Raw genomic sequence first — 15,922 nt, 5'->3', positions numbered from 1 at the left:
GCAGTGAAAAACTTCATGTCAGACACTTAAAATTTAAAAAAGTGAATTGTAAGGCACTTACATTAGAGAAGTATTAAACTCTCTGGATATAATTGAGGATTTATATATTTCTCTTTGCACTTTTATTAGCTTTGCTTCGCGCATTCTGAGGCTCTGTTGTTTAGTGCAGTCATTTAAGATTCTTATGTTTCCTTGGTGAAGTTTTACTCTTTTCCCATTATGTATTGTCTGTCTTTATTCCTGGCAGTGTTCCTTGTTTTACGAAACTCACAGAGTATAAGACAAGCCACTCTAGAATGCACAGTTCATCAGAATCTAGTGTATGCACGATGCAGGGCGGTTGCCACCTCTATCTAGCGCCAGCACTTTCAGAGTCCAGAGCGAAACCGAGTAGGACCCCGCGGGGCTCCCGGGCATGTACGCCTTTCTCTGTACCTGTTTGTTGCTTTTAGGGAACAGGTTCCAGCCTCCATTGAAGAACTCCCTGAGTTCCAAAGGGCAGGTCCAAACAGCTGCTAATCAGGGAAGGGAGGGAATGCAGAGATAAGGGAGGAGTGGCCAAGAGACAACAGGGCAGACCTGGGACGGGATCCTGCTTTCCTCTCAAGAGACGCATGTAATATCTGAGCTCCTCTGCAGAAGTAAAACCCGCAACAGATGGAAGATGCTAACTACCTAATGAAGCATTCTTCATTCCAGACAAGTCACAGTTTGATAACCTCAAGAATCACAGAAGCTCATCAGGAGACCACGAGGCCAGATTAAAGGAATGCAGGCCCTGCGCACACCCTGATCCTTATCAGCATCCCTGCCCTTGAACTACTGCTATTAAGTGAAGTCGCTCAGGCCTGTCCGACTCTTTGTGACCCGTGGACTGTAGCCCACCAAGCTCCTCCGTCCATGGGATTCTCCAGGCAAGAATACTGGAGTGGGTTGCCATTTCCTTCTCCAGGGGATCTTCCCAACCCAGAGACTGAACCCATGTCTCCCACATTGCAGGCAGACGCTTTAACCTCTGCACCACCAGGGAAGCCCTTAAATACAAGAATACAGTCTCTCAGAAGACCTCAAAGATTTCAAGGGAGGAAAGGAAGCCAGGTTGAAAGAAGAAGGGGGAGGAGGCAGGAGAGGGGGGGCGAAAGGGGTGGCCTTACAGACATCTCCTGCCACCTACAGATACCCAGGCGTTATGGGACTTTTCCCTGGGCCTCCAGAGAAGGGAGGACTGGAACTCAGCCCTACCAGAGATCAGAACCAGAATCTGAGTTCTCTGCCAAGAGCAGGTGATCAGTCTCCAATCCTCAGCTCAGGCTGAGGGCCCTTCAACCAGCTTCCTGCGTCCAGGACCGGGGGACTAGAAAAAAAGGGAAGGCTAGGAAGGGTTAAGGAGAGGAAAGAGAGAGGGAAGGGGAGAGAGGTCAATGAAGTCTCTTGTTCCTTAACTCCTCACAAATCCCCTCAGGTTGGGAGACGCAGTTTTGAGGGCATGAGCCTGCCGTAACTCCCTTTGCCTGGCAAAAAAATATAGATTTTTTCCTACTGCACTCCAAACTCTGTCTTCGAGATTCAGTTTGGCAGAGGCCAAGCTTTTGGTATCAAAAGGAGACACGACACCTATTCCCCTCATTATCCCACTCCTGGCAACTGCTGATCTGCTTTCTATCTGTATGGATTTACCTGAACTGTACCTTTCATACTGGTGGAATTGTATAGCATATGACTTGTTGTGCCTGGTTTCTTTCACATCAGTTCAGTTCAGTTCAGTCGCTCAGTCGTGTCCGACTCTGCGACCCCATGAACCGCAGCACGCCAGGCCTCCCTGTCCATCACCAACTCCCGGAGTTCACTCAGACTCGAGTCCATCGAGTCCGTGATGCCATCCAGCCATCTCATCCTCGGTCGTCCCCTTCTCCTCCTGCCCCCAATCCCTCCCAGCATCAGAGTCTTTTCCAATGAGTCAACTCTTCCCATGAGGTGGCCAAACTACTGGAGTTTCAGCTTTAGCATCATTCCTTCCAAAGAAACCCCAGGCTGATCTCTCAGAATGGACTGGTTGGATCTCCTTGCAGTCCAAGGGACTCTCAAGAGTCTTCTCCAACACCACAGTTCAAAAGCATCAATTCTTCGGCACTCAGCCTTCTTCACAGTCCAGCTCTCACATCCACACATGACCACAGAAAAACCATAGCCTTGACTAGACGGACCTTAGTCGGCAAAGTAATGTCTCTGCTTTTGAATATGCTATCTAGGTTGGTCATAACTTTTCTTCCAAGGAGTAAGCGTCTTTTAATTTCATGGCTGCAGTCACCATCTGCAGTGATTTTGGAGCCCCCCAAAATAAAGTCTGACATTGTTTCCATCTATTTCCCATGAAGTGATGGGACCAGATGCCATGATCTTCGTTTTCTGAATGTTGAGCTTTAAGCCAACTTTTTCACTCTCCTCTTTCACTTTCATCAAGAGGCTTTTTAGCTCCTCTTCACTTTCTGCCATAAAGGTGGTGTCACCTGCATATCTGGGCTTATTGATATTTCTCCCGGCAATCTTGATTCCAGCTTGTGTTTCTTCCAGTCCAGCATTTCTCATGATGTACTCTGCATAGAAGTTAAATAAGCAGGGTGACAATATACAGCCTTGACGTACTCCTTTTCCTATTTGGAACCATTCTGTTGTTCCATGTCCCGTTCTAACTGTTGCTTCCTGACCTGCATACAGATTTCTCAAGAGGCAGGTCAGGTGGTCTGGTATTCCCATCTCTTTCAGAATTTTCCACAGTTTATTGTGATCCACACAGTGAAAGGCTTTGGCATAGTCAATAAGCAGAAATAAGATGTTTTTCTGGAACTCTCTTGCTTTTTCCATGATCCAGCAGATGTTGGCATTTGATCTCTGATTCCTCTGCCTTTTCTAAAACCAGCTTGAACATCAGTGAGTTCACGGTTCACGAATTGCTGAAGCCTGGCTTGGAGAATTTTGAGCATTACTTTACTAGCATGTGAGATGAGTGCAATTGTGCAGTAATTTGACCATTCTTTGGCATTGCCTTACTTTGGAATTGGAATGAAAACTGACCTTTTCCAGTCCTGTGGCCACTGCTGAGTTTTCCAAATTTGCTGGCATATTGAGTGCAGTACTTTCACAGCATCATCTTTCAGGATTTGAAACAGCTCAACTGGAATTCCATCACCTCCACTAGCTTTGTTCATAGTGATGCTTTCTAAGGCCCACTTGACTTCACATTCCAAGATGTCTGGCTCTAGATTAGTGATCACATCATCATGATTATCTGGGTTGTGAAGATCTTTTTTGTACAGTTCTTCCGTGTATTCTTGCCACCTCTTCTTAATATCTTCTGCTTCTGTTAGGTCCATACCATTTCTGTCCTTTATTGAGCCCATCTTTGCATGAATATTCCCTTGGTATCTCTAATTTTCTTGAAGAGATCTCTAGTCTTTCCCATTCTGTTCTTTTCCTCTATTTCTTTGCATTGATCGCTGAAGAAGGCTTTCTTATCTCTTCTTGCTATTCTTTGGAACTCTGCATTCAGATGCTTGTATCTTTCCTTTTCTCCTTTGCTTTTCACCTCTCTTCTTTTCACAGCTATTTGTAAGGCCTCCTCAGACAGCCACTTTGCTTTTTTGCATTTCTTTTCCATGGGGATGGTCTTGATCCCTGTCTCCTGTACAATGTCACAAACCTCAGTCCATAGTTCATCAGGCACTCTATCTATCAGATCTAGGCCCTTAAATCTATTTCTCACTTCCACTGTATAATCATAAGGGATTTGATTTAGGTCATACCTGAATGGTCTAGTGGTTTTCCCTACTTTCTTCAATGTCAGTCTGAATTTGGCAATAAGGAGTTCATGATCTGAGCCACAGTCAGCTCCTGGTCTTGTTTTTGTTGACTGTATAGAGCTTCTCCATCTTTGGTTGCAAAGAATATAATCAATCTGATTTCGGTGTTGACCATCTGGTGATGTCCATGTGTAGAGTCTTCTTTTGTGTTGTTGGAAGAGGGTGTTTGCTATGACCAGTGCGTTTTCTTGGCAAAACTCTATTAGTGTTTGCCTGCTTCATTCTGCATTTAAGGCCAAATTTGCCTGTTACTCCAGGTGTTTCTTGACTTCCTACTTTTGCATTCCAGTCCCCTATAATGAAAAGGACATCTTTTTTGGGTGTTAGTTCTAAAAGGTCTTGTATGTCTTCATAAAACCGTTCAACTTCAGTTTCTTTAGCATTACTGGTTGGGGCATAGACTTGGATAACTGTGATATTGAATGGTTTGCCCTGGAGATGAAGAGATTATTCTGTAGTTTTTGAGATTGCATCCAAGTACTGCATTTCGGACTCTTTTGTTGACCATGATGGCTATTCCATTTCTTCTGAGGGATTCCTGCCCACAGTAGTAGATATAATGGTCATCTAAGTTAAATTCACCCATTCCAGTCCATTTTAGTTCGCTGATTCCTAGAATGTCGACGTTCACCCTTGCCATCTCCTGTTTGACCACTTCCAGTTTGCCTTGATTCATGGACCTGACATTCCAGATTCCTATGCAATATTGCTCTTTACAGCATTGGATCTTGCTTCTATCACCAGTCACATCCACAACTGGGTATCGTTTTTACTTTGGCTCCATCCCTCCATTCTTTCTGGAGTTATTTCTCCACTGATCTCCAGTAGCATATTGGGCATGTAATGACCTGGGGAGTTCCTCTTTCAGTATCCTATCATTTTGCCTTTCATACTGTTCACTTTCACATAGCATGATATTTTCAAGGTTTATCCATGTTGCAGCACACAATTAATTCCTTTCTATGGGTAAATGCTCTTCTGCTGTAGAGACAGGCCACATTTTGTATATGCATTCATCCACCGATGGACAACTGAGCAGCTTCCACCATTTGGCAGTACTCTTGCTGCTACAATAAAGCCAAGTGGTACCTCCCCAGCCCAGACTGTTTTTTCCTCTGGCCACCCAGGATCCTCAGCTGCTTTACAGACTGTCCTCTGCCACCATGATCACGTCCCCTCTCTTCACAAGGCACCAGGCTTCCAAGGGGCCAGACCCTACCTACCCTCCCCACACTGGTACTCACGCACAGGCAGGCATGCACACACCTGCACAAGCCAGGGCAAGACTCATTCCCCCCAGGGGAGTGGATGGTGCTTGTCACCCCAAGCCCACATCCCCTCGGAAATAATTGATGAATGAGGATGCTTGTTAAGCCTAGGAAACCTCTTTTGTTTGCCATTTAAACAACATGAGAACAGGATGAAAATTATACACATTTCTTCTAGCAGCTATCTTGACTCCTTTGGACTTAAATTCCATGGTCTTTCAGAGCCATGTCAGTTCCCACACCCTCATTTCAGGCTCCCCCAGATCCCCACCAAGTAGCCGTGGAATTCTCATACTCTTTGGTGTCATTAACCTTGATCTTCCCAGGGTGCCTGGTTTTACCACTATCAGTGCAAATATCAACAAGGTAAAGGGAAAATGTATTTCAACATTATTATATAAGTAGCTTTGACTTCCCAAACCCCACGTTTCCTGAACTCAGCTTTGAAAACCTCTAGACTGAATTGTTTTCTCAGTATCTTACTGTCTCATGAGCCCCCATGGGCTGGGCCTCCCAAAATTGCAGTGAGTGCTGGCTCAAAGGCTGGCATCTCCATGATCAGAGTTTCAGGGATTAGCACATGAATGAAGGAGCTGGGATTTGGGAGTTGAAGTTAAAAACTCAGGACCCTAAGGCCAAAGACACTACAAGTAAAGGAAATTACAGACAAATATCTTTTATGGATATTGATATAAAAATCCCATTAAAAATACCAGCAAACTGAAAATCAGTGAATGTAAGACGCCACATTAACAAAATGAAAGAAAGTAAAAACGTGGTCATCTCAATTGATGCAGAAAAAGCATCTGACAAAACTCAATATAGCCTTTCATGATAAAAACATTCAGCAAAGTAGGAATGGAAGGAAACTGCTTTGACGTGATAAAGGCCATATGCATAAAGCCCACAGCCGACATGATGCTCAGTGAAAAACTGAAGGCTTTTTGTCTCGTCACCTAAGGCTGCTCTAACAAACGATCATAACCTGGACAGCTTAAACAGCAAGCATTTCTTTCCTGCAGGTCTGGAGGCTGGGAGCAGTGTTCCAGCCTAGCCAAATGCTAGGCGAGGGCCTCCTTCCTCAGCGCACATGTGCAGAGGTAGGTGTCTGTGTTTCTTCCTCTCTATAACCACATCTGTTGCATCACGGGGGCTCCACTCTCATGACTTCATCTAAACCTAATCAGATCAGGAAAAAACAAAGATGCCCTTTTGGGGGGGCCACTTCCACTGAATACTGGAAGTTCTAGCCAAAAAAAATTAGTCAAGAAAAAAAAATGACATCCAAAATCAAAAGGAAGAAGGAAAATTATCTCTGGATATTCGCAGCAAAAGAATGAAGTTGGATCGTTACCATACACAACATGTCACATAAAATGAATCAAGACATAAAAGAGCTAAAAACTATGAAACTCTTTAGGAGAAAACACAGGGGGAAATCTTTGTGACACCGGATTTGACAATGATTTCTTGGATATGACACTCGAAAAGCACAGGCAACACAAGAAAAAAATAAGATAAATCAGACCCCCAAAAGTTAAGAATCTGTACACGGTAGGACATTCTCAACACAGCAAAAATGCATTTCACAGAATGACAGAAGCTATTTGTAGTCATGTATCTGGTAAGAGATTAAAATCCAGGATATATAAGGAACTCCTAAAATTCAACAAAAACAATTAAATTTAATAATGGACAAAGAATCTGAATAGAGATTTCTCCAAAGAATACACACAAATGCTCAACAAACATATGAAAAGATACTCAGCGTCACTAATAAACAGGGAAATAAAAATTAGAATTATAATCAGATATCACTTTTGTGTCTGACTCTTTGCAACCCCATGGACTATAGCCCACCAGGCTCCTGTGCCCATGGGATTCTCCAGATAAGAACACTGGAGTGGGTTGCCATTTCCTTCTCCATTATACCCATTAGGACAGCTATCATAAAAAACTAACAAACTAAAACAGAGAACAGTATCGGTAAGGATGTGAAGAAACTGGAACACTTGTGCATTGCTGATGGGAACGTAAAATGACGCAGCTGCTGTGGAAATGAGTTTAGCGGTTCCTCAAAAAGAATGACATTATGGTTCTGCAATTCTACTTCTGGGTTTATTGCCCGGAGATTTGAAAGCATGGACTTGAACAGACACGCATACATGTGTGTTCACAGCAGTGTTATTCACAATAGCAAAAGGTGTAGGAGAGCAGGATTTTCCACCCCAAAATACATCTTTTGGGCATATTAATTATTTGGTTATTTTATAAGAAACAGCAGACATTTGGGAAACTCTGAAAACCAAGTAGGAGTCACCTTCTGGTAAGGAATATGGACATTTCTAAGGGAAATCTCCATTTGTAAGGCATCTTCCTCCCTGTACCAGGAACAGGGGGATGACCAAATCTCTAGAAACTTCTACCATCAGGGAGACAGGACTTCAACTGAAAACAGATGCAGGAGGGCAGCTGGTGGGGATGCTGCACAGGCCAGTCATCCTCAGTGGCAGGCGAGGGCACAAACACTCTGGTGTACCTTTGGAAGGGGTGTAAGGACGGCTCCTTCAGGATGGATGGGACGAGTTCTGGGTCCCCTGTGGTTCTGAAAGCATGAGTCCATGCAGCCCTCCTGTTCACAGCCAGTGAGTCTTTGCTGGTCACACCCAGCCTGAGCTGTTGTGAAACTCTTCCTGGTGCAAGAACATCTGTGGGCATATCCAGTCCTTGCAGAAAGCGCAATCTGTCCAAATCCACACCCTATCTGTGTCTCCTGGGACATATGGCGTCCATGTGCTCCATCATACATGGTGAGAGATGGGCTGGGGGCTTCCTGTAGCTTCTTCCCAATGCTGGTCCACCTCAGCCTCTGGCCTGACTGCCTGTGGATGCTGCTGACCCACAGGCTGGGTTGCTTCTCAGAAGGGTGACCACAGAGCAGTTTCTCTCTGCGTCACCACCAGACAGGCCTCTGTCTGCCCAGAGCCCTTGGCCATCTCAGCTTAGATGCTGCCTGCCTACAGGGCCTCCTAGGCCCTGCTCTGTGCCCTCAACTGCAGCCCAAGCCTGGGGCAGCAGTTGGCCTGCAAGTCTCCTCTGGGTCTATGGCCAAATGGGAGGAGAGAAAATGTATCTCATGAAGCTTCCCTGGTCCCCACCCTCAGTGGAGCAGGATAGAGGGACAGCTTGGCATCCCACTTGGCACCCCTGGGTCCAAGGTGGAGAGGGCAAAAGCCCTCCAAGACCCCTGCTTCCGTAACTTGGTGATGAGCAGGACACATGCCAGAACAACCCAGTAGCCCTGTGGTTTCTGCACAGTGGTCCCCAAACCCAGCTTTCCCACTCAGCTCTTACAGGCTTCCTGCTCCCAGGACACTAGATGTCCCAGACTTAGGGCTCGGGGTCTGATGCCTGGACCCCGCTACTTGCTGTGTGTTCTGTAGCAATAGTGTCTGCTGGGCACCACTGGCAGGTTTGAAAGGGCTTTCTTGTGTCAGTGGGTGGCGGGAGATTTGCTGTTACTGACAGGGACGTGACACCCTTGCACAGATAGCCTGACACCTCGGAGATGGTCAGTCACTGGGTGCTGTCCGTCCACCAAAGCATGTTGGGCTCAGAAAAGCAAAGCCCTGCCTGTCTGCCTTTTGGGTTAGGCAGAATGGGCTTCACTCTCGGGCTGGGGGGAGAGGGGGGATCTGGGACGCTGGCAGGTAAACCAGGGCTGCTGAGACAGCAGACCATCCAGGTCTCTGGGGGCCTGGCTTCACCCCTCAACCCTGGAACCTGCGGGCGGATGTGCCCTCCTGGATAGAGTCCTGGGAGGTCCAGTCTCCCCCAGCTGCCCACTTCTTTCTGCCTTTGGTTTGTGGGAAGGCCTGTGGTTTGGGGCACGTGGGACAACCCAGCTGGCTGGGTTTGAGCTAGTTCTCAGTTCAAAGGTGTCCTCCCTGGGCCTGGGGTGGCCTGCAGGGGAGGGGAGGGAGGGCAGGGTGCAGGGGCAGTGGCAGTGGCACCGGGATGGCCGCCACCAGGTCCAACGGGTAGCGAGCGGGTTCTTCCTGCACCATGCTGCTCTTCCCAGGATGTGCTGGGGATGGCCGATGGGGTTTCTTAACTTTCAAAATGCCTCGACATCCAGATTTACACCAGTGACACCAAAATGAACACCGCACACTGTGGTTCTGCTCCTGCTCGACTCTTGCCAACAGCTCTGCTGAGAAGAGCAGAGGTCAGCAGGCGTGCATCACATGTCCAAGAAACCGGAATAGCTCACAAAACTGTTTCACAAAAGCTTTATTGGTGGTCAGGTCTACAGCGGTCGTCTCATTGTACAAACAACTCATAGGTGAGTGCAGTGCTTCCAGTACAAGTCATATAAAACTGTGGGACACATTGCAGGAATAGTGCACTTGATAAAAAAATAAATTACACTTTAAAAGCTACTTCAAAGCTTTATACATATAAAAAGTAAACACAAAATAGTTAGTGAGGTCCTCGTAACCGTCTATCATATCCACACAGGAAGATTAAAGAGCAGAGGTCTGCGCCCAAACGCTTTTCTGATGAATAAAAACCCTGGACGGGGACTGAATCATTGTCTCCATCAATGTGATAAAGTGACTCGTGGATCCCATCTCTCAGAGCTGGAGACAATCACAGCTCTGCCAGCATGGGAATTCAGCAGAGTTCAGGGCAAATTTAAATGAACCAAACAAAATTCCTCATCCTGCAGGCTAACACAGGAAAAGCTCCCACCATTTTTCTCAACATTCAGGAACCATCGGTTTACATTTTTGAGAGGAATAAGAGCAAATAATATGGAATGTGTATTATGCGTTAGAAGATTCCAGGTTTCTAAGCAACCAAAACGTTGAGGGCACGATGGACCAGAACTGGGAGCCCTCCCAGCCTCTCAGGGATGGGAGCCCAGGACTGTTTTGTCCACATGGGAGCAAGGATGCCAACGGAGAAATGCCAGGGCCTCCAGGGACAGAGCACCTGCGGAGCCCGTCTGAACACCCGCTGGCTCCCGGGAACCATCTGCTGGAGACTGCCAGGAAGAGGTCTCTGCCTGCAGCCAAGCCGGGGCACTCACCTTCATCTACACCACGCACACTCGGGCGGCAGGGGGCAGCCGAGTCTTCACCACCTCCGCCCCTCACTTTCTGCCTGCTGTCCTTACCCTCAATGAGAAGCTGAGAATTTGGCTTCTCAAGAGCCTGACTTACAGAAAAACAAGAGAACTTCCCTCTGTGTAAATGACTGCCAAATAATCTGCTCTGAGGGGGTTTCTGCTGTGACTTGTCAAGGTCTGCAGGGGCTTGTCCAAGGGGAGACAGAGGCAGTGCTGGCCAGAAATGAGATGCATGAGGAATAAGCAGTCAGGAAGCAGGGGGCACCCTGGGGCTTTCACCCTCCAGTGTCCACAGAACATCTGTGACCGCACAAGTAGATACAGGTAAAGACCTTCTCCAGGGGATCTTCCAGACCCAGGGATCGAACCCAGGTCTCCCGCACTGTAGACAGACGCTTCACCGTCTGAGCCACCAGGGAAGTCCTTAGGAGACTATAAGACATGTTTAATAAAAAATTTCTCAAAACAACATCAATATTTTAGGAAAGCACCTAAGGATATTTCTAAATTTATCAAGATCAAAGGAATCTAATCATTCCTTTGTTCAGCAGGGTTTCCACAAGGGCAGGAATGCAATAACAATGAGCCCTTCCTGTGCACACAGATGCTATGACCTTTTAAGGTCCTGAGAAACAGGATTTCATGCGCTACTTCACAAGTTCTCAAGAAGAGTCTGGGGGAGAAAACTGAAACCTACCAACCTGACTTTAAATCCACCCACACACCCAGGCCAGCTCTCCATTCCCCCACCTTCTCTGAGGGCCAGGACGTGAGCTGATCAACATCTTAGCTCTTAACACTGACAACCGCCACCCTCAGGTGGTAGGAGACGAGGGGCTCGGCACTAACTGAACTCTGCAAATCACCAGAAATTGCAGATCCTCACAGACCAACCAGGCAATGGCAAGAGGACAAAAATAGCTCCCACTCACCCACCCTGAGCCCCCTAAACCTGCTCAGAGCCACAAGCACCATCATCCTAGCTCCTAAGGAGTCACCAGAGCGAAAACTGGAAAGAAAGTGACACAGAACTGAGCCTCTGGTTCAAGCAGGCTTCTGCTACTTCCGCCAAACAGGTCTATCAGCTCAGCTATGAACCCTCTCCAAGCACCCTCCAAGGCAGGGCTGCCAACCGTGCTCCCACACACTGTCATTCCTGCTCTTTCCAGACACGTGCTCCTTAACTCCTGATGGCGTGAGACACGGCCAGTACTCTCTGCAGCTACACAGGACTAATGCTGAGGAGACTCTAGATATAGCAAAGCTTCCCACCCGACCAGTCAGCAGCACATCACTTCACAGCCGCACTCAGTTGATGGGCTGGTTCCAATGCACAGGAAGATGCGAAGATCTTCCATCATCAGGAACTGTTCCTGAGGGCCAGCAGTCAGCAGGGCCACCTCAGCAGGATCCCCACTGCCCCCTGCCCAATTCAATATAACCACCTGCCCACTGGTCCATCCAGACTCCCCACACACTTGGCTCTCTGCCAGCATCCTGACTCACACCTGCTGCTCCTCCCCTTACCCCCCTGCCCCACGCCCCAGGCTCAGGTGAGCAGAGCAGGGTGACCCTTACAGTTGCCTGGGGATGGCAGACAGCAAAGGAGATGTATACTTGACAGGCATCTTTTCTGTCAGGGCTAATCCATATCAATTTCCATATTTACCACTCTTTGTCAGGACCTGAAACAAAATTTCCTTTTAGCTTGAGATTCAAATGCATTTTAAGAAAGTCTCCTCAGTACCAGAAGACACAAAGGTAATGGAATATTTTCAACAAACTAGTTCCAAAATCTAGAAAATGTCTCAGAGACCAGAAACACAACCTTAACGTTCTACCTGCAGGGTCGTCAGTGTGCTGAAAACACAATATCCAGTTCGGCACGTCCTGCGTCAAGTCCACAGTCTCAGCCTAAGGGCCACAGGAGGTAGCCAACAAGAAGGGCCAGCTCCCTTTCCTTCAGCAAAACTGTTTGGTGGGAAGTAGTTTCCAGCCTCTACAGGTCCCGGGAACAGCACAGGAAGAAAACCCTCTCCAGGCAGACACAAATGTGTGACTGCCTGAGGTCACCATGTTACAGGGAACCCACGACAGTCTAGACCAAGGAGTTTTAAACATCATGTTTTTTTATGGCGAACAGACATTAACACTCAATTAAGTTCTGGTTTCTGCGGGGCAGGAAACCAAAACCAAATTCCAGGAGGTATACTTTAACATCAGCCCTTGATAACAGGGATTAACTTCCCAACATGGTTTCCAGATCACCCTCATTCCCCACGGCAAATGAAGTTTACTTTACACATTCCAAAGTTTTAAAGCTAAAAGAGTATTTTTCTGGGTGTTGAAATTCTTTTCTCTATTTTTCTATAATGAGCATATAACACCTTAACAACCAGAACTTTCTGTACAGATGGAAAGTAATGAGGAAATTAGAAAGAACCCCTTTAAACTAACACAAAACCCTAACATTCTCTCAATACCTGCATTTAGTTTCAGATGTGAATCCCCCTAACCCAATTCCCTATTTCTATCCTGGTATTTTTTCCTTCAGTTTATAAAATCTAAGTTTATTCAGCTTACATTAAAAAGAAATAGAGCCTTTATCCAAAGAGGTGCCCAGAAACTACTGTGCTCTCCTTCAGTCCCCAAGTCAACATGGCCTTCAGCCCCATGTGGCCCAGGAAGAAGTGTGGGTGCCTGGAGGAAATGCCTCAGGGTCTCTGCAACCCTCCCCACCCCTTCCAGACCAAAAAGTGACAGGTGTGTGAGGGCCATGTAGACATGCTTCCTGAAGGGAGGCTGGGCTGAAAGCACATGCCAGGCAACTGACTTTTCTGTAGTTCTTCTCAAGGTCTATCTTACCTCGATGTAAACTTCAAGTGTTAAGACAGCCAGTCCAGCAAAATGTCAAAAGTATGGGAAGCATCTGAAAGTCCTCTGTATTCTAAAAACTTCTCTTTAGTAGTCATTAATCTATCTAAATCCCCGATTTCCAGGCAATGCACAGAAAGGTACAATTTCTCTAGCAGGCATTCAAGGACACTCACCCTGATACCAGCGAGAGAAGTAACCTTTGCCAGGCGGATGATGACCACCAGGGACAGCCCACCCAAGGGGGCGTTGTGAATAGTCATATCCACTAGGTGGAGCCAAGAGCTTGGAGGAAACCACAGGGAAAGGCATTCCCACCGTTAGGAATTCACAACTTCAACAGAATCAGGGAAAGTAAAAGACTGTATTGCGTCACTTGGCCAAAAGTGTAGTGTAATTAGCCCTTCCAGTTGGACGGAAATATAGCTGCTTTTTCACGGAACTGAAGTCTAAACCAGGTGAGCTTTTCACCCACTAGTGCAGAACTGGCTCCAGCAGAAGTGGACTCTGGGATGGACGGCTGGGGGCCCGGCCTTGGGTCACAGGCACAGAGCGGCCATCCCTCAGAGCTCAGTCGTCAGCAAACACTTCTGCTTCAAGGCGGCTTCTCCAGCTGAGGCTGGAGCAGAGCTGACAGGAAGAAAGAAGTGTTATTCAGTTTTTGGAAAATGAAAAGACAACCCTCCCACAAGAGAGCAACATGCATCTCCCCACCAGTGCCCCATAGAGCAAGGGGAAGTGCCTTGTAAACCTAATTCAGCAGTTTCACACGAGGTCATTTTCTAGATAACCAATGCTTTTTTCATCTTGAAATGGACTCTAAAAGACACTGATTTCCCCTACTTCCTTGAATAAAATACACTGAACAGACACCTAGTTTCGTGCTGAGTCAGGGCTATTACTAGAACACGGACGACATGGACAACGTGGTGAGCAGGATGGCCATATGCTCAGGAAGCAGCAGGGAAGGGGGTCCTGTGCTCACGGCCCAGTGCCCACAGCCGGGTCTGAGCTCCGGGACACCTCCTCTGCTTGATGGAGCTAAAGGAAGAGTAAAAGTACTTGGTCTTTGGGACTTCCCTGGGGGTCCAGTGATTAAAACTCTGCACTTCCAATGCAGGGGATACAGGTTTAACTCCTGGCTGGGGAACTAAGATCCTTCTCACTATGTGGTACAGCCAATAAATAAATATTTTTTTAAAGTGCGTGGGCTCTGCCTGAGGTGAAGAGCATGGATGGAGGTGCAGAGATGTAACAGTACCTACTTCAGTTTCACAAAAACTGAAAACAATATCAAAGTAGCAAGGACAGAGATTAATGTCAGAAGCACTAGCAAGTCATATAAATGAAAAAGCAGTCAGTAGTCACTTGAACCCCCTTCTCCATTTCTACCCAACAGAGACAACACTGCCAGCTGGTTTCTCCTGGTGTTTCCCTTCATGTTTTGGATCTCGGCTTCTCAAAGTGTGGTCCCTGGAACTTGTCATAAATACAAGTTCGCAGGCCTTGCTTCAGGCTCCCTGAACCAGAGACTCAGGGCAGCCCAGTGCCTGCGCTCTAAGCTGCCCTCTAAGCTGCCCTCTGGTGCTGCTATCTATGGCGTCCTGACTGCCCTGAGGCATGTGGTTCCACAATGACACCCTGCCCCAAGGTCCTCCCTTCCTATCTTTTCAACACAGTTTTGGAACAATTGTGATCATGTTAACATTCAAAGCTTGCTATGATTACATAAACATTTTCACAGCTCAGTCTAAGTGTGTTGTATTTCCTCCCTTAGGTAATCTGTTTTCCCTGGACTGAGTAACTGCCTTGTTTTTCACCGTAACTGCTTGCTCAGTGTCCAATACTTGGTTTCCAACAATTTATCCTTAACCTTGCAAACACACCATGGTTCTGTTCTCATGGGATTTTTCCTTAATTTAGGGGTGGGCAATTCTGTGTTTTGTCATTTTCCCTTGGCAACATCCTTCCTGGAATGCTACGTCCTCTTCAAATCTGCACAGGATCCCTTCTAGGCCTGCCTCACTTTCCTCCTGGTAAATTCCTGCACCTGTTTCCTGGGTCCCATGGTTTCTTTCTGGGATAGTCATCCTGGTTTTCTTTTTTTTAAACCTTCTATTTATTTTCAAATTTTAAACTTTTTATTTTGTATTGGGGTATAGCCAATTATAATCACTCTACTTTGATGGAACACATCCTCCAGTTAAGTAGCTTCCTGACAAAAGCCACCTCAGAAGCATATATTTTAGAGGAATTCTATGTTTTAAAATTTCTCTTTTTTTTTTTTCGGTTATGTCATGTGGCATGTGGGAGAGCTTAGCTCCCTGACCAGGGACTGAACTCAGGCCCTGGCAGTGAAAGCACTGAGGCCTAACCACTGAACCACCAGGGAACTCCTGAAAATGTCATTTTAATCTCACACTGCATTGACAGTTTGGGTATAAAATACGAGATGGAAACGATTCTTCTCCAGATTCTGCAGGCACTGCTCTATTTATTATCTCCTAGCTTCAGTAAAGTCTGCTATCGTCTGATTACCAGTCCTTTTTAAGTACTCTTCTCCTGCCCTCTCTGAAGACCTACATCCTCTCTTAAATCTGATATTCTGAAACGTCATCATGTTCCGTGGTGTCTTCTATTTTCATTGTGTTACTGGATACTGACTGAACTCCTTTAATCTAAAACTCAATACTTATGTTCTGGAAAAATCTTGGTTCTTTTTTATATCTCTGTCACTTTTATTTACTCTGTTTCTTTCTTTCAGCTTCCCAGTGACTCACATATTGGAC

At 46.5% G+C, this 15,922-nt stretch overlaps 2 protein-coding genes across 9 annotated transcripts in view; both read right to left on the bottom strand.

Moving 5' to 3' along the window:
* Window positions 1-7,820, bottom strand: part of RALB (RAS like proto-oncogene B) — a 112,498-nt gene extending 104,678 nt beyond the window's left edge. For 2 of the 3 annotated variants that reach the window (XM_069577863.1, XM_069577874.1), the window contains exon 1: window positions 7,665-7,777. The gene's annotated coding sequence lies outside the window, so the exon portion shown is untranslated. Of the gene's footprint in view, window positions 1-7,664 lie in introns of all 3 variants that reach the window. The other variant, XM_069577848.1, reaches the window with a different exon arrangement.
* Window positions 7,821-9,403: 1,583 nt separating this feature from the next.
* The window catches only part of EPB41L5 (erythrocyte membrane protein band 4.1 like 5), a 171,883-nt gene continuing 165,364 nt past the window's right edge, over window positions 9,404-15,922 (bottom strand). For all 6 annotated transcript variants that reach the window (XM_069577819.1, XM_069577822.1, XM_069577823.1 and 3 more), the window contains exon 25: window positions 9,404-13,763. In XM_069577819.1, the coding sequence (XP_069433920.1) occupies window positions 13,697-13,763 (67 nt within the window). In that variant the 3' untranslated portion in view covers window positions 9,404-13,696. The remainder of the gene's footprint in view (window positions 13,764-15,922) is intronic.

This window comes from Ovis canadensis, chromosome 2 (genome assembly GCF_042477335.2).
Source record: "Ovis canadensis isolate MfBH-ARS-UI-01 breed Bighorn chromosome 2, ARS-UI_OviCan_v2, whole genome shotgun sequence".
In the NCBI taxonomy this organism is placed as follows: domain Eukaryota; kingdom Metazoa; phylum Chordata; class Mammalia; order Artiodactyla; family Bovidae; genus Ovis; species Ovis canadensis.
The sequence above is the reverse complement of the archived record's forward strand: the minus strand, read 5'-3'. Positions and strand labels throughout refer to the sequence as shown.